The sequence below is a fragment of the Hydra vulgaris genome, chromosome 03 (genome assembly GCF_038396675.1).
Source record: "Hydra vulgaris chromosome 03, alternate assembly HydraT2T_AEP".
In the NCBI taxonomy this organism is placed as follows: Eukaryota; Metazoa; Cnidaria; class Hydrozoa; order Anthoathecata; family Hydridae; genus Hydra; species Hydra vulgaris.
The window spans coordinates 17,265,955-17,285,000 of record NC_088922.1 but is presented as its reverse complement, the minus strand read 5'-3'; the positions used below and the strand labels follow the sequence as shown (position 1 = coordinate 17,285,000).

At 28.4% G+C, this 19,046-nt stretch overlaps 1 protein-coding gene across 1 annotated transcript in view; it reads left to right on the top strand.

Annotated features, from left to right (window-relative positions):
• Window positions 1–4,381, top strand: part of LOC101236319 (uncharacterized) — an 18,392-nt gene extending 14,011 nt beyond the window's left edge. The window contains exons 6-8 of the mRNA XM_065792505.1: window positions 3,178–3,273; window positions 3,439–3,579; window positions 3,731–4,381. Of these exons, the coding sequence (XP_065648577.1) occupies window positions 3,178–3,273; window positions 3,439–3,579; window positions 3,731–3,783 (290 nt within the window). The 3' untranslated portion in view covers window positions 3,784–4,381. The remainder of the gene's footprint in view (window positions 1–3,177; window positions 3,274–3,438; window positions 3,580–3,730) is intronic.
• Window positions 4,382–19,046: the final 14,665 nt, after the last annotated feature.

The following is a 19,046-nucleotide window of genomic DNA, read 5'->3' as shown; positions in this document are numbered from 1 at the left end:
TGTGCCCTGTACAATGTGCAGACAACTTGTCCCTGGGTGGATATTGCACTCCACACCATGATATTCCTGGGGAATTTTACCGTCTGATGGAGGCAATCTTCCTTGAACTTCTCTCCCAATCTTCTTCTGAGTTGAACTCTGTCATCTAATACTTGATTGGTAGAATCATCTGAAAAGATGACTTTTGACTAGTTTTCATTTTTTCACAGAGTTTAGACTGTAAGCATGAGTCGTCTTTTTTGCGGGGCTCAGATCACTAGTTTTCCCTATTGTATGGTCTAGAAATAGCAAATTTTCTAAAAAAAATAATCTTTTAGGTAACAAAAGCAAATTCAAGATGAAATTGAATGCATATCAGTTAAATGCATGAATCTGAATGCATACCAGTTTAAAATTTGAAGTCTTTACACCTGAGCATTGGTTTTTAGGATCAATTAATCTAAAAAAATTTATATATACATATACACACACACACACACACACACACACACACACACACACATATATATCAGAGCTAGGAGGCAGCGTGACTCAATCCGCTACTCAGCAACTCTGCTACTTTCCATTTCGTAGTGGAGTTTTGAAGCACTTTAACTAAGAATTTTTGGTAGCAGACTTAGGTTGCCACCAAAAAAAAATTAATAACGTTAGTCGGCTATAATTTACTTTTACATTATGAAATTGTTTAAATTACAGACTTTTTCATTTACTGAAGATATAGTGAAAAGAATATGAACCTTTCAAAATATAAAAATTTTCCAGTGATATCAAAATAATCTCAGATGTGTACAATTTGATTAAAAAACTTTGAAAAAGCGGCACCAGTGCTTTAAATACAATGTCTGCAACAAGCTTGATGTATTATTTATATTATGCATACGTATGCTTTAATCTAAACTTTTCTTATTGTGACAAATTATGAACAATCCAATTTATTCAATGTTCATTACATTTGAAACTTCTTTATATAAAGTAATGTTTATTATCGTTACATTTTGTATACAGTTTTTTATTTAATTTTTGTTTAATGGTATGGTTCTTTTAGTTGTGGTTTTTATTCTCGAAAACAATTTCAAATCAAGTGCCAAGATGTTAAAAGAAGCTCAAACTGGGAAGCTCTTTGCAGACCTCATGTTCCACCTGCATTAGAGGTTTAATATAAATGGGAGAGCGTGCACAAGCAATTTATTTCAAAAACTGTCAACAGATAACTATTTCTAGTTCTATAATATATTTTGCAAATTTAAAAGTGTTGTAGTTGAATGAAGTTTGGTATTTTACATAGGTTTTATTAAACCTCAGATTAATGCAATAGCTACAGACAATTGTTTAAACTATGTTTGTACTTTTACTAATTTAGTTCATCAGAGTAAGAATAACAGAAAGAGAAGGTGGATCCTGAGCTGGTCAAATCTATGCCTTTTTTTTTGGAGTATTATATAGAAAATTGCAATAATGATATCATTCAATCAAAGCGCCATCGTAGCTCTGACTATGACGTTGCTGTCTAGTAGTAGTTGTGCAGCTCTGACTAGACCTTGCTGGCTAATAGCTAGATAGTGACAAGTTAGAATTTTAACTGTAGGCCATCGTTTTTAAAATCAGCTGCAAAGGCTCATGGGATATGGAAGAATAAGAGGACTATGATGGCAAATGACATCGAAACAACCCTGAGGTTGGCAACACCAGGGATCACCTGTTTGAACTCCTACTATGATGGGTTAAAATACCTATCAGTCAAAGAACATAATTTTTTATATTTTTTTGTTGTATATAAATATAACAATCTAAATTTTCTGTAATGTTTAAATTTGAATGGTATTTCCATTCTTTTGTGCATCCATATTACAAGTTACCTGTTGTCAGCTACATCTGCTATGAATATAGAACATAGGGTGATACAATAATTAGAGTAAAAATATGCATGACTAGGATCTTTATACACATAATCAGCACCAAAAAATTAGATTTTGTGGTAGAATCCAACAAGACTCACCAGACGGTGTTGGAGAAATCTATGTAAGTTATAATTTACTCATAAAAAATTACCCACTCTAAGTAAATTTAAATTGTAAAAAAAAGTAAATTTAAATTGTGAAATAGTTTAAAACACTAAAAATAGTGTAAAACGATAAAAAAACCATCACTTTATATCATCCCAAATAGATCAAAATCTTAATGTGGGAGAGGAGGACAGCAAATTTTTTTTTTCTTCTTTTGAAAAAAAAAATAATAATAATTTTAGTAGCAGACTAGTTGTGAATATTCAACGCCTTCATTGCAAAAAAGAAACTTTTGAGTTAAATAAAAGTGAGCTTTTAAATGTATCTAACTCCATAGTTGTAGAACTACAAACATTCAAGTGTCAAATTGACCTAGTTTTCTGGCTAAACATGATTCAATTGGTTAGCAACATGTTTAATATGATTTGTAACATGTTCAACATGATTAAATTGGTTTGCAACTTGTCTAAATGCTCCATAAGGAGCTTGGCCATCAACTATCTGAAAATTTTTTTCGCATTTTAAACAGTGCAAGGATTTGGATGTCCTATTCCTCGACCAAAACGCTACCAACACCATTGACACACTTTACGGAGTCACAAGACAGTAAAAAATTATCTGGAGGTCTTCCTTATGGGAAAGGACCAGCATTAGCTGATTCTTGGCTTGTTTCTGTTGTATTAAAATGTGCAACTTCGAAAATAAAGCAACAGCACAATAGGTTTAATGTTTTCAGAATAGCCAAAACCACCAGGTGGACCATTATTTGTTTTCTCCCCTTTTTCAACCTTAGGAAGAATTTATCTACATCTAGCACCAATTGGTAGATCCTTGTTAAGTATTGTGATAACAGACTTAGATTCTGGTATTTATTTGCTACTTTAGTTCTAGGTTTTTGTATATATATAAAAAGGTAAACAATCAGGCTAAAATTAAAAACATTGATTGTAAACCAAGAAAACCAGTTTACATTAATTCTTTGAAAATACAGAGCCTATGTTTAAAAAACACAAGAATTCTGTTGGAAATACAGAACCTATGTTGTGAAAAACACAAGTATTTTGTTGAAACTAAAATTTATTGTTTATTTACTATATTAATAATTGTTAATAACCATTATTTTTATTATTAGTTTAAATTCGATATATTTTATCGTAGTTTTATCTTATTTTAGCACATGAAGCTATCAAGAGTTATTCGCCGATGCTTCAGATGAGACAGGTCATTAATGGAACAAGACAGTCAAAAATAAAAGCGAGAGAATTTAAAGGTTGTTTTTTTTTGTTCAATATTTAATAATTATATATTTTATTTTTAATAGTTTTAATGTAAATTTTTTACTTTTTCTTTTTAATTATCTTCAAAATGGTTTTTTACATTTTTTTATTTTATGTATTATAAACTTAAGTTTATTTTTATATTGTTTTATATTCAGATGTACTTCTGCCTTATAAAAAACGCCCGCCGACTACTGGATCTGTAGCACGAAATTTGATTTCAGGAGCTTTAGGAATTAAAACAAACCTAACTAATGAACAAAAGATTAAAGACAGGAACGTTTTAAAAGAAGCTCGAGGTAAAAAAAAATTAATTTTTAAAACTTGAAGAATAATTTAAATTTGCGTTTTTTTTCAACATTAACTTTTCAACATTACTTTTTCCACTTTACCTTTATCTTGTGTCTTTAACCTTTTATCTTTAACCTTTTTTTTTATCTTGTGCGTTAGAACAAAAAAGACTTAAAACCAAGCAGATGCAAGACGTATGGGAAGGTAACTAACAGCTTCCTCTTTTTCATTAAAAGTCGACCACCCGTGGGGACTGCGATCAATAATTCGCATTATTATACGGAGAGAAGAAAAATAGACATTACGATGGTTTAAGCTATGCAATATTTACGGCTCTATATTGAATACATAATATACATAGTAGGCTTAATTTAAGTTGATCATAACAGTTTCAGAATAAAAGATCCTTGAGTAACATCTAAATTTGCTCAATTGTAGTTGGCGCCAAGTAACATCTAATTTTGTTCGATTGTAGTTTACACCGAATAACATCTAAATTTGTTCGATTGTAGTTTGCACAGAGTAACATCTAAATTTGCTCGATTTTAGTTGGCGCCCTAAGGCTATAATCTCGTTTATAATATTTATGAAAACAGGTAGGCATGCGAGAATTGTTGTATATAATAAATTTAAATGTAACAAATAATCAAAAATTGTAAGGTTGTATATATCGAGTAGTAAAAATGTAATTTAGTAATTTAGTAATTCTAATTAAAGATGTAAAAAATGTTTACTTACGATTTATATAATTATTTAAATAAAAATAACCATATAAATTTTTATGTTAAAGATATTTACGTTTCAGTTTTATATTATTCTCATAAAACTTTCAAATATTAAGAATAATCAAATAAAAAAATCGTCAAATATTAAGTAACATTTGACACAAGATGACGACTTTTTGTCGTCACCTTGACACAAGATGACGACTTTTTGTCGTCACTAATAAAATACATTCTAAAATATTTTGTTAATATATCAGCAATGTTTTTTTTATCGTATCTCAATATTTGTTAAAAATTGTTGAATATTTTTAATAAGACAAGTGATGCTATGTTTCAAATATTTTTAGATTAATTTATATTGCGTAGTAATTTATATTATTTAATATATATAATTTAAGTAATAGTCCTATAAACTTCGTATTAGCAAAAAATTAATTTTTTATTTACTATATATAATTTATAAATTTTAAAAATTTAAACTTATAAAGTGTTCCTATTTATTATTTTTTCAACAGATTTTTATTTATTTATATTAGTAATTTTTAAAAAACAGTGTTATAAATATTGTATTGAAAGACCTTTTCTTAGCTTGTTACAGAAGCTTTTGAAATTTTAAAAATTTTATGAAATTTTTTTATATTTACTGTTTGTTTGTAAGATTGTTAATCAAGTTTAGTTTAGATAAATCTTTTAACTCAGCAAGGAAATAAAATATTTTACCTCCTCAAGGAAATAAAACAGCTCTCAATGTTGTATCTGCGAGACAATGCAATATCGCATTTTTGTAAATACTGTTAAATCAAAATACTTTAAAATTTATTACAGAAATTTTTTTTTAGGTAAAATTCTAAAAAATATTTTGTTTATGTGTGCGCGCCTATGAGTATAATTTTTTTAACAATAATTTTTAATAGTGCGTAAAAAAAACCCTATTGACGCTAAAAGTTTCATAAAAAAATTAGACAATAAAGTTTCATAAATTTAAATACTTTTGCTCTGTTATGTTTTTAACTGACAAAAGAGGCTTAAAAAAAGGCCTGGTTTTTAACGACTAGAAAATATCAAGTGGAATGTAAAGTGAAACGTTTTTTGACAGTTTATAAATCATTGTTATTGCTATTATATAATGAAGTATCCATGTCAAGGCTAAAATATAGTGGAGTTTCTAATTTTAGGTATACCTAAAATTAGAAACTCCGTTACTTTTTATCTGGTTTGAGGTTATATTTTATAAGAAGATAGCACTTCATTACATATATTGGAAACATTACTTCACTTAAGGTGGCTCTACCCCTTTTTTACAAAATTCTTCAAAAATCGATAAGAATGTCTCTAGACTAAGTTTACAGCTAATACATTAAATAAAAGAAAAAATTGACAAAAATTTTTTAGAAACGCATAAAAAAAAAGCTGTGTCAGCAAAAACTACCAAAAAAGTCAAATTTCAAACATTAGTTTCTCAGAATCTATAAGTAGTATTTGAACCAAATTTTGACAGCATATAGGTAAAGTTGTAAAGAAGGTTCTGAACTAAATTCAAAAATGTACCAATCCATAATGACTAACAATTCTTTTTAAGTACTAAAAAATCAGGTCATTTTAGAAAAATAAAGTGCAAAAATAGTGGTTTTTAGTTCAAAACCTAGTCAATCGGTCGAATAAAAGTACTAAAACTTGTCATTTGAATTCAAGTGAACGTAACAAAAACTTATTTCTGAGAAAATTAAAAATGAAATAAATAGTATACAAATATGAAACTAGTGTGCCCCAGAACTATAAGTTTCTTCCTCTGTCTTTTTTTCATTTCTCAAAGAATCCTTTTTTAGCTGCACTTTTAATTTTCCTCTGTTTTCCTTTTTTTTTTTTTTTGCTCATTTTACTATTAATTTGCTTGATACGAGCATTGTCCTTTTATGTTGCATTGCAGCTAAAGTATTTCCCCAGCAGTCAAATTTAACATTTTAAGTACATTATTAAGCTCAATAACACCTTTGTAATTACCCATTATATCTAATGATAGCAGAATATACTTCTGTCTCTAAAACAGTTCGTGACACAAAATGAAATTTGAGCACTTATTCCAAACTAATTGGTTTAAAGCTTCATTTGGACTTTGGGTAAACCCATGTAAGCATTTTTACAGAAGATTTTCTATGCCAAGATCTTTAAAGATGCTTTCAATATCTTTATTTATAGCTAGAGGCAAATTTAAATGTGCTTTGTAGGTTGTACCTTCAATTCTATCTTGTACTTGTGCCTTCAAGTTTATCTCTTTGCCATTTACACTAGCTCTTTGTTGTTCGAGGGCAAAACCAACCTCGCGAAAACTCATTATAGCACATACATTGACTTCTTGTGTTTATTCTTTATTTCAGAAGACTTTATCTAAGGTCCTTTTCTTATCATAAGACGACTTTAAAAAGTTCAATTCATAAGACTTATGAATTGAATTTTTTAAAGTTCATGTTGTTTAGTGTTTCTTTTATACATCATAAAAATGTAACACTAAATAACATGAACTTAAAAAAATTCAATACATAAGAAAAGGTTTTTATACCATATAAATCTTATATAATAAAGAAAACTAGTTTTCAGAAGTACCTATCTTTAATAAATATCTATAGCTATTTATCACAGCATCCTTAATCTAAATTAAAAAAATAATTTTTTGTGAATGCACTTCTTTAAAAACATATAGCACTTTAGTTCCAGTAAAACAAATATAAATACATTAAAATCTCTAATTTGAAATTATATACGAGTATAATTTCTCATCGTGAAAAAATAAATGCTCAGTAAATTAGAGACTATACTAAAATATACGATTTAAGTCCGTAATTTAAAGTTATGAAACTTCTCCTTATCCTTATAGATACGGACAAAATCACATAAAATGATGTGATTATTTCAAAAGAAGAGATGATTAACAATTTCAAAAAGAAGGTTAAAGTTCCGTTGGAAGTATAACATTTAAAATAATAGGGTTGAGCTCCACAAATGATATTGGCTATTTTTAGATTACATGAAAAATAAAATGCTGCATCATTCACATTAATAGTATCAATCAACGCTAATGAACTTGGCATTCTTGTATGTTTTAAGTAGAAAAATTGTCATTCTTGTATGTTTCAGATTATTAGCAATACTGAACCTATTTGAGCTGCTTTATAGGGCAAAACCTGTTTTAAACTCAAGCTGTTTAAAACTCTTATATTTCTCCTTTATTCATTCCCATCTTAATAAAGCTAACATTGCTTGGCGTAGTACTATAAATAGTTTGAAAATAAATTGAAAAGACTCTTTAATATTCAAAAACATGCAAACATAATTATATCCAATTAAAGACGCTATACATCTTTTCTACCTTTATTTACTTTATAGTTAAATCAAGTAAAAACACCTATCATTCAAAGTTAAATCTTAGTTTGGTAAGTGTTGTTAAGGTGAGATTCCACTCATCTGTATTTCTACGGAAACGGGAAAGGAAAAAATAATTATCCGTTGTTAAAAATAGCTACTTGCTATTTTTTAATAATGGGTGTTAATTATTTTACCACTTTTACATTTGTATACTTTTACACATAGCGGAATTTCTAATTTTTGACTTAAACTTACGGAATTTATCAATGGGCACGGCGTTTTTTTGTGAATATTTTTCAAGCAGTCGAGTTTCTGTTGTTTTTTTGAGAATGCACATTTAACAATATTAGCGCTCTAAGTATATTGCTTGTTGACAAATTGTACATGAATGACATTTAAGTGTTGAAAAATGCAAAGGATTACTGTGACAAAAGGTGAATGGGTCACTTTGAATACTGATATAGAAACACATGTTGAAAAGTGTTTTGGATGCCAAGAAAATTCGCGTATTCCAAATCCTAAACCAACATAAATATCGAATTTACCAGAACATATTTGGGATAAGTTAGCAATGAATTTTTATGAACCATTACCGTCAGAAAAGTATTTGTTTTTCATGAAAGATTAATATTCTAGATAAAAACCACAACAACTTCAAGCATCAGGCAAATTAGAAAAGATATGTTTGGTTATCCTATCTAAATTAGAAGTAACAACAGACCACCGTTTTAAATAGAGGCATTAAAAGTATACTTTAGAAATGTTGACATAAAGCACATAAAAATAACACCTTAATATCCGCAATCAAACGGTATAGTAGAAAAATTTATGCAGGTGATAGAAAAAGCATTATTGGTGATAGAAAAAACATCGAAAAGAAATCATTTTATATGAAGTCAAAAGGCTTTTTTGCTCCCAGCCTCCAATCATCGCAATTGTTTGCAAAGCCTCATTATTTGACATAAGTATAAACATACAAATATTTGGAGTTTGCTCCATGTTTAGAAGTTAGCTATCTCAAACACCAAAAAATCCTTGATCCGTCACCGGAGAGTTGCGAACGAAATACGTAACATAATGGCATATGATTCGTGAGCGTGCTAATGCGGAACGCATTAAAATTCTTATGATAGTAAAAAAGATTAAGTAATTCGTTAAGAATGTTTATATTGATATTCGTTGTAATATATATACTACTAAATTTAATACTAAAACAAATAAAATAAGAGTTGTTAGTTATATATTTAAAAAGGATTTTTTAGTCTTTTCGGGTTTTGATTGATTGTGAATTTGACAAGGTGTGAGATGTTTGGTTGTGAATATGTCTTTTTTATTTTCTGGTAAAATTTACATTTTCTTTAATTCAGTGCTGCAGCAAAAATGAAAATAAAAAATTTAGTATACAATATAAAATACTTTAGAAGTGTACCACAGATTTTTTAGTATTTGAGTTAAGTAACTTTCACGTAAGTTCAAAACTCCAATTTTTTGTATGTTTATATTTATGTCATCTAAAAATGTTTACCAGTCATTGCACTGATTAAAGAATGCGAACAAGAATAACTTAAAAATTAGACATCTGCCTAAATCTGTGAGGATTCTTTTTTTTTAATTTTTTTTTTAAAAAAAAAAAAAGTTATTTCCTTAAATAAGAAAAATCATTCAGCTTTCAAAAGTTATAACATATAAAGTTTACAAAAGTGTTCAAAGCGAAGAAGGGGGTGGAGGGGATAAATTTTACATGGGTATAACATAATAATTTTTAATGAAATTTTCATCTAGCATGATTTGTTAAAATTTATATTTTGAAATAAAAATTTTCTAAAAATCACATTTAGGCGGTTGATTTCTACTTTTTAAGTTCTTGTATGTAATTTGTATATATATTTGATGCTATTTTTTACATTGAAAATGTCAGTATATATAATCTAAAAACAAACTTATATTCATGGGATCTTATCTTACAATTATAAATAATACACCGGGCACTTACTATATTAAAGTCGGGCCCGACCAAGTTGCTCTAGAGTATGCAGGTTTTTTAGTAACAATATCTGATAAAGTTACTTCTTTCTTGATATCAACTGCTTTAAAAGATTGGAAATCACAAGTGTTTGCTGCGTCTTGTAATAAATCAATTTCATTAGGTTATGAAACTTCCAAATACATTTTTCATGATAATATGGTAATGGAAGGTTACGTCAGGCTTAAACCAGGAGAAAAATGGAAATCTCCTAAATTATCTTTAAGCCTTTGGCAACAATGTGAGTGCATTAGAACAAGATTAGATGGTAACAATCATCTTAAAGAAGCTATTTACATGAGGCCAATATTTACAGGTGCAACTGATGAAAGTAATAATGACCATTATATTCAATGGTGGGTTAATACGTATGGTCATACTAAAGTATCAAGAAATAACATCAAAGATACCTTTAAAGATTACTTTACAGATAACAAAATGGAATAAAAACAATAATCAGTAGTATTACCGCGTTACGTTCAAACTGGAAAAAAAAAAATAAAAAAAGATAAGTCATTCATTATTCAACTGCTTTTTTTTTAATAAATAATTAAAATTATATTTGAAAACGACTTCGGATAAGTTACGCAATAAATTCCCATAAATTACGCAACATTAAAGTTAACTATTAAATGGTTATGTAGAACTTTTTTATATGGGGCTTGGCGATAAGGCAAAATGTGTCTTCTTCTTGCTCCAGCCATTCATTTATATATATGTATATGCAATCTAAGCATTCTTTAATGGCGAAGTAAACAACAACAACACCAATAACAAAAATTCTCTCTGATTCGCGGTACACAATTGAGCAAAAGATCGCCTACTTCTTTTTTTAAAATAAATTTTGCGTTGCATAATTTATAGACGATCCCTTTTATGGTTAACACAACAAGTATGTTGTGTAATATATCTTTGTATTTAATATTTTAGTTTTGATTTAATTTATTTGTTTCTTTTTCTAGTTCTTTAAACAATTTTTGTTTTATTTTCAATTTTTCTTCTGAATTAATTATTTATTGTTTAGTTTTTATTAGTTCCTGCTAAGGTTGAAATTTTCCGGAAATTTTCCGGAAACTATGGAAATTTTCAAAAAAAGTTAGGTTTTTTTTTATATTTAATGGGTAAAAATATATAGGCATTTGTTATAAAGAATTTTATGTTAAAATATTGTAAAACAGATTATGAAAATTTTAGAAAGCCCTCTTTGAAAAACACTTTTCTCCGTATTTTGTTGAGTTTTTTTTTTATTACAACAATAAGTAGCAACTACGATAATTTGTTTTCAAAAATTTTTTAAACTATTTTTATATCCTATTTTTTCCTGTTTTTTGCTAAGCATATTGATGTTCATTGCCGTAGCAAGCTTTGGTGCATAATATGCACTTACATCGTTAAAAGGGATGAGGCATTTTTAAATATCTATTAGATTGGCATACAAGTTACTAAAAACTGTAAAATTATATATTATTATTATTATTACTTTATTAAACACCCTCTGTAAATGTGTTTACAAGGTAAAAATACATAAAAATAGTTTAAGATATATAAAGAGAGAATAAAGTATATCACTTGGGAATGTTTTCTTCAAGAGTATTTTTTAAATTGTTCGCTGTTGCTTTGCATTCCAACATTGAATTGCCTGTACTAAAATTTGATAAGTATCTTCAGGAATTATATTTTTTGAAATATTAATTTTAACTTTCTTTTTATCCTGAATTAAGTTTTTCATATTTATTTTATGGATCTTACATAAATCCTTTATATCATCTAGAAATAAATATTTTAATGAACAATAGTTAAGCTGAGAATTGATGATTTCAAAAGTTACTTTATTATTTAATAGACGCATAAATAGGTTTAATATTTTGTTGTATGTAAGTCGATATCTCCCGAACTTTAAATAGAGAGTTTATATAGTTTTTGCTGTACTTAGAGGTATTAAAAAATGCACTTAACTGCATTTCTTCCAAGTTTATTAAGTCTTTGCATTGTTGACTCTCTATTTTCACAGAGTTCTAAACCATGCGTTAGCGTCGGAATTGCTAAAGATGTAACTGAATAATTGAAGATGGATGTACAAACCGGATACCAGATTGAATTAGAGTTTGCACTATTGTTTGGAAATTTGATACCCTATTGTTAATATTTGTTCTATTGAGTGAGGCAAAAATAGATTTTTGTGTATCCTAAATAAAGCCTAGATGATTAAGTTTTTCATTTGGTATTATTTGATGGTCGTCTAGGGTTATCTTGCAATTAGTTAATTGTCTTTTTCCCGAAAGCAACAGTTCCGTTTTGACAGCATTGAGCTTTATGCCGTTTAAATTATTTTAAATATTACACGTTGTAATCAGCCTTTCAAAACCAGATAGAGTAGAGCTAAGAAGAATGATGTCGTCAGCATAAGCAACAACACCAGTGAAGTTCCTTGCTTAAGAGCAAATGAAAATGATTTATAACCTAGGTAAGAGACAGTCGCACTACTTTTGTGGTATAAAGAAGATATATTGTTAACTATTTGGAGAGGTAAGTTTTTATCAAAGTAAAGTTTATCAAAGAGAATGTCCCAGTTGCAGCTGTCAAAAGCTTTTTCAGCATCTAAAGAACATAAATAAATAGACGAATTATTGTTGTTGTAATGCTTAATTGTTTTGCTTATAACAAATTCAGCATGCAAGGTCCATCCATAATTAATTGAAAAGTGAAAAAATTTTCTTATCCATTGCGTTAGTGCATCACACTGGGCATATTTTAAATGTTCTGCAGATATATTGAAATGATCTTGGCATTTATTTAATTTTAGGCAAGAAATAGCGACTTTTATATTTTCATCAGTAATAGCTATTTCATCAGGATTTTCACAAGGTGGAATTTGACGATTAATAGAACTATGCCGCTATCGATTTCAATTGGACTTAAAGGTCAATATTATCAAGAAAATATAAATAAAATAACAGAGAATTTTAGCATTCCAAAATATCTCTGGAATAATCTAGACTTTATAAACTTATATAAGGATCACTTTAATACAAGTTTTAATAAGTCTTAACCTAATTGGTAAAAGACTCCACCTCTTCTTCTTTTAAAAGACTCCACCTTCTTCTTTAACCTTTCAGTGTTTAATCGTTTTTCAAATATAGTAGCAAATTCTGCGGTAATCGATTCTTTATCCTTTTTATTGTTTATAGCAAAAAGTTTTGGATTTGAATTCTTTTTTATACACTTAAAACATTCCAAAAGTTTTTTGGGTTAGAGTTTTTTTAGTTTTTCAATTTTTATGTATTGTTGATATAGTTTATTGTTTTGGGCTGCTTTGACGGCTTTGCGGAAATTCTTTCGAGCAAAGAGGTATCGATTAAAGATAGAAGAGGTGGAGTCTTTTACCAATTAGGTTAAGACTTATTAAAACTTGTATTTAAGTGATCCTTATATAAGTTTATAAAGTCTAGATTATTCCAGAGATATTTTGGAATGCTAAAATTCTCTGTTATTTTATTTATATTTTCTTGATAATATTGACCTTTAAGTCCAATTGAAATCGATAGCGGCAAGTGATCACTTACATTTTGAAAAGAAGGAGGAATAACGATACATTTATATCTCAGAAGAGATGTATGCTTTGAAATAGCTATATGATTAATATACGATGAGTTTGGTAATGTAAGATGTCGATAAGTAATTGCAGGACCAGACCCTTTAGTTATATCGACTAATTCTAATTCGTTTGATTCAATGAATTCAGATAAAATCAAAGAATATTTATTTCTCTTAGAGCTAGTTCTTTCTAATAGATCGTATATTCCGTGCGGAAATGACTGGAAATCTCCAAGTATAATTACTTCGCCATTACCCTCATGGCTATTTATAATTCCTTTAAGTATGTCTAACTGACTTTAGTATTTTTCCAATGATGTTTGATTGTTTCGTGAAGAGGTTAGATAAATGCCAACTACAATAATGTCGATATAACCTTGTTGTAATTTTGTTGCAAATATATTATCATCTTCGTAAATAGATATAATATTTTGAAGTTGATGTTTTCGTACGAAAAAGGCATTTCCGCCAAAAGGTCGACCCTGTTCATGTTTATTTGCCTGGCTAAAATATGAGTGGGAGTTTTTACAGATGTTTTTGATTATAGAATATTCGAGTTTTGATACCCAGTGTTCGCACAGAAACGTAATGTCATGAGAAATTATTAGGGTCTCAGTATATTTAATATTTGTTTTAAGTCCCTGACAATTAAAGGTAAACAAGCTAAACGTTTTTAGAAGATTTTCTTCATTTAATATATTATTTAAAGCCATTTTAATTAGGACTCTTTTTTCTGGTTCAAGTTAGATACAAAATGTTGATCCACATTAGAAAATATGTGCCTTTTTCGAAACGGTTTAATAATGATATTATTATCCCATAATGAAGGGTTGAAAATTTTAAATTTTTCTGAAATACTTATTGAAACTCTATATGATCTATTAAATTCATTTTCTCAGGGTAGAATATAAAAAGACTTGATTAAATATATATAGAATTTTACAATTTTTTCTTGAATTAATAATTTCAAGGTTATAAATTCCGCCGCTATATAAGTGCTTTTAAGACCTGAGTCTCACTTGCTACAACCTTGCTTGAGCACTTTTGACTTTATAAATCAATAAATTAAAAAACTATACTAACATTTTATTAGGTTTAAATGTATACCGTATTTTTCAACCAATACTGCCGAGTGGGCGACTTTTATAAATATCATACCAAGCAAATTAATTTATTATTTTACTGAACATTCAAATCGAATGCGTTAACTGATGTCATTTTTAGACTGTTATCTAACACAGCTAGTGCATTTGTAACAAATATCTTTTATAAAGATGATTTAAAATGCAATCATTATACATGAAAATCTTCCTATATTTAAAAACAAAACCGACTAGGCGACTGACTTCGTCAAAAAACCGACTATTACTTGAAAATCACCTTTTTGGTTGGGGTGGAACACTCCATTTCGCAACACACCCTTGCCCTAAAATCTCCTTGTTATGCAATTTTTACTCATAAAAAATCTTTGTTTCTTTAAAACACTCTACAAAAATAATAAAACTTGTTAATCTAAAAAAGATTTTATTTTTTGTATTTTGTGAATATTTTACACCGTAGTTGAGAAAAGTAAAAGCTAGAAATGTTATACACAAATGTTATACACAAGCTCAAAAGACAAGCTAACTCCGAAAACATATACAGTCGTCCCCCGGTTAACGAACCCCCCTGTTAGCGAACTTTCGGTTAACGAACCGAAAGTTTGCCCAAAATCCTCCCCCGGTTAACGAACCGAAACTCGGTTAACGAACCGGGACCGCCAAATGGCGTGCACACGCGCGTGAAGGTCGGGCGCGCCGTCCAGCATTTCCCCCTCAGTTTTGTGAGTGTTATGGAAGCCTGGGAGGTGAATGGTTGTGCTGGGTGTGCTTTTGTTGTTTCATTTTTTTCATTTCTTGTTTCACTAATATTTTTCATGCATTTTTGTGCTTTTTTCTAGGTTTTTTTCCCACTTGCGATTTTTTCGATTTTGCGATTTTTCAAAATTTCGAACCCTGCGAAAAAAAGCAGAAAAGTTTTCACTCTTGAAGAGAAAAAGACAATCATTCAAAGAGTGCAAAAAGGTGAAAAGCAAAGTGACCTGGCTAAGGAGTTTGGTGTGAATAAATCAACCATTGGCACCATAAAAATTTGGTAAAAATTTGACAAGCAATTTTCTTGTTGAATTTTCATTTTTTGATAAGCAATGTTCATGTTCAATTTTTAGTTTTTTCTAAAACTTTGACAAGCAATATTCATGCACAATTTCAATTTGTTTCAATTTTTAAAAGTGCATAAATATCAGGTTTCAATCATTTCACCTTTGCCTATTTTATTTATCAAGTTGGACAATTTTTTGAATTTTTTCCCCCATTATTTCGGCAAAATCCACCAATTAAAAATTTTTTAATGGCGGCCTATGGGAAAACGCGTTTCGGTTAACGAACTTTTCGGATAACGAACTAGTTCGTACTCCGAATTAAGTTCGTTAACCGGGGGACGACTGTACTTTTTATTGTTTCACAAAAGTAATATAAGTAAAAGTAACAAATAACAACTTTTCTTTTTTAAAAAAAACACTCGATTCTTAAATTGATAAATTTGATTATAAAAATTTGACTAAAAGATGTGTATTTTTCGCTTGTATTTATTATTTTATATTTTTTGTTGAAATATTTAATGAATACCCAAATAGTAAGATGATAAAACACATATTTTTAAAACAAAGAAATGAATTTCATAATACTATAAAATAACTATAAGTTAAAAAAGAAATATAAAAGTTAAAAATTACAATTAATCTTATTTTGAAAGTTTTATAAACTCTAACTTTCTTTAAAAATTCAAAACTCTTGTTAAAAAAAATAATCGAGTTTTAGGAGAGATAGCAGACAAGAGATAGTAAACCACGTACTCACTGTCTTAACCTCTCGTACGCTTTCGTACTACGTACTCACTGTCTTAACCTCTCGTACGCATTCGTACACACATACTCACTGTCTTAACCTCTCGTACGAATTCGTACAATTATTGGTAACCCCTCTTCTATATAGTTATGTACGTACGTGCTTAATGGAAGACCCTAACGTTTTAAAATGTTAGTTTCTAAAATTTATTAAAGTTTTTAAAAACTCATCAAAGATGGTTTGGTCTAGAGGTGGTAAGAATGTGATAGACATTCTTACCACCTCTTAGAAACTATTGGAATTCTAAATAAAGTGCCTTTTGTTGATTATTTAACCTGGTTTTTGTTCGAAAAATTTTTTTCAAAACATTAAATTACGATATAAAATGTTTGCAATAAAAAAATGCATTTTAAAAATAATCAACACAAAAATGTTTTTTATTTTTAAATTAATTCGACTTAAAATTGAAATGACGATTCCTTCAGTGACGGATCCAGGGAGATTCGACATTATTAAACGCGAGCTTTTTTTTAATAAAATCTCATACTATACGCAAGGATCAGATTTTTGTAAACAAAGTTCATGCTATTTATTAATTAGATTTAACAATGATACGACAATATGTAACGATGGTAACGACGATATACATACGTTTAAATAAATCAGATTAGAACGTATGAGTTTACTAATGCTGATAGAATTTCCTCTAGAAAAAAACGTGGGAAGGAATAAAGTTATATTTTTCCTCCTAATGTTCAATCAGATAATTTTTGTTGTTCAAAATAACGCGTGGTACTGTAGAAAATTTTTATGTTTTTACAAGAGGTGGAATAAAAGTTTTATTAACTTTTTTTATGCGTTTCTTTAATTAACTAAGTAGTTGAGAGCCATTCTTCCTTTTTCTGATTTTACGAATCATTTGGCTATATTTTAAAATTTTGCATTTTAGGGCCTCGCCATCTTTAAGGATAACTTTTTTGTATTATTTCTTTCTAAATCTCTGAGGCATGTAAAAAGAACATCAACACTTTATCGAGTTATAATACAAATATGATTAAAAGTTTTTAAACATCTTAAGCAATTTAGTTAAGTTAAATATTTTACATAATAAATTGCCGATTACACAATTAAGAATGTTAACCGTCTTTTAAAACAATTTATGAGGATTGGTAGATAGGTGTATTTTTCTTTTTATACGTTTTAGAAACGCCTTCACTGCAGTTTTATAGAATATCAAAACTTCAGCGAAAGAGTTTCTGAATTCATCAACTATTTTAAAAGCTAGTAGTTTTTCTTTTTTTTTAAAAAAAAAACAAACCCCCTGGTCGATAACTTATAATTGAATGTAATTGGTTTTGTCAAAATAAGAGAAGATATTTTTTAATAAGCGTGTTATTGTCAAATTAATAAATAAACGAGTTTAAAGTCTTTTCCAACGTTTTAAATCGGTTTAAGTTGATTTTCTACCCGAACCTTTTATCGTTACAACGCTAAGACGCTGCCTGAAGTTTTTTTTAATAATCTTATAAATACTGCTTTGACAGTTCCTTTGTCTTACAAAATGTTTGACCCCTTTTGCATCTGCGAGTTGTCTCACAGTATATAGACATATATTGCGAGATTTAATGTTTATTAAATCTCGTGAGATTATTGCGAGATTTCATAAACATTAGATTTATTAATATATTGATGGTTTTTCTTGGTCAAAATTTTCACTTTTAATAATATAGAGAAAATCAATAAAGCTTTTCTCTTTAATATTTTTCGAGTTGTTTTTCACATGATAACTTATTACTCTTCCACCTAAATATAACATGAAATAATCGTGAGCCTTTTGAAAAAACTGCGTAGTGTTCAAAGTCTGTTTAAATATTTATAGATATCTGATTTATCCACAATAGTTTCATGGTTGTTAAATGCACTTTACCTTTACGAGAGCTGTGGAAGTTTCTCATTACTGCTTCTCAAAGCCATATTAAACAACATTGTTAAACTCGTTATTGTTATTAGTCCCTTATCATACTTATCAGTCCCTTATCACACTTACAGTCCCTTATCACACTTACAGTCCCTTATCACATTTACAGTCCCTTATCATACTTATCAGTCAAATTAAATTGAATTAGAGCAAAAATACTACAATTAAAAGTAACACAACTTAAAAACTAACAATCTAAGAATTAAACAAGTTAAAACTTATTTTTAACTTAAGACACATAACTTTACAAGATAATTAAAAAATTTGTTTTTGTATGTATGATTCGTTCATTAACTGTAACAGTCTGGACTACATCATAGAGCATTCATAAACTGCTTCACAATTTTTATGCACAGTTTCCGTTACGTATAAAATCAGCTTGTTGCTTTTTATTGTCATTGGTTTTTGAATACAACCAAAATTTCATGTATCTTTTTAATAAAACAATTAATGCAATAAACTCATATCATGTCTCGATACCTTATTATAATTCAGAAATTGCTCTGTTTTATTTGCACTTACATTTATCCTATCGCCATATTGTTAAACGCCCAATAAATTTTTTTAATTTATAATTTTTAGTAATACCATCATCCCCAAAAAAATTAACTATTAAATAAGAGTTTATCAAACATTTATAGAAATTGATTGGTGGTTTAGAAAATAAACTTATCGAGATTTTCATTGCGAAATGTGGTACCTTTTTGTTATTAATAAATACCTTTGATCTCAGACATAGCATATGTATATATATATATATATATTTTTTTTTTCAATTTTATTTTCGTCGTTTTACACATTTTACAATGTTATCTATAAATTTAAACAAATATATATAATTACAAGCTGACTGGGGCAAGTAGAAGTCAAAATGACTTATCATCAAGCCCCTTTGTGAAATACAAAAAAA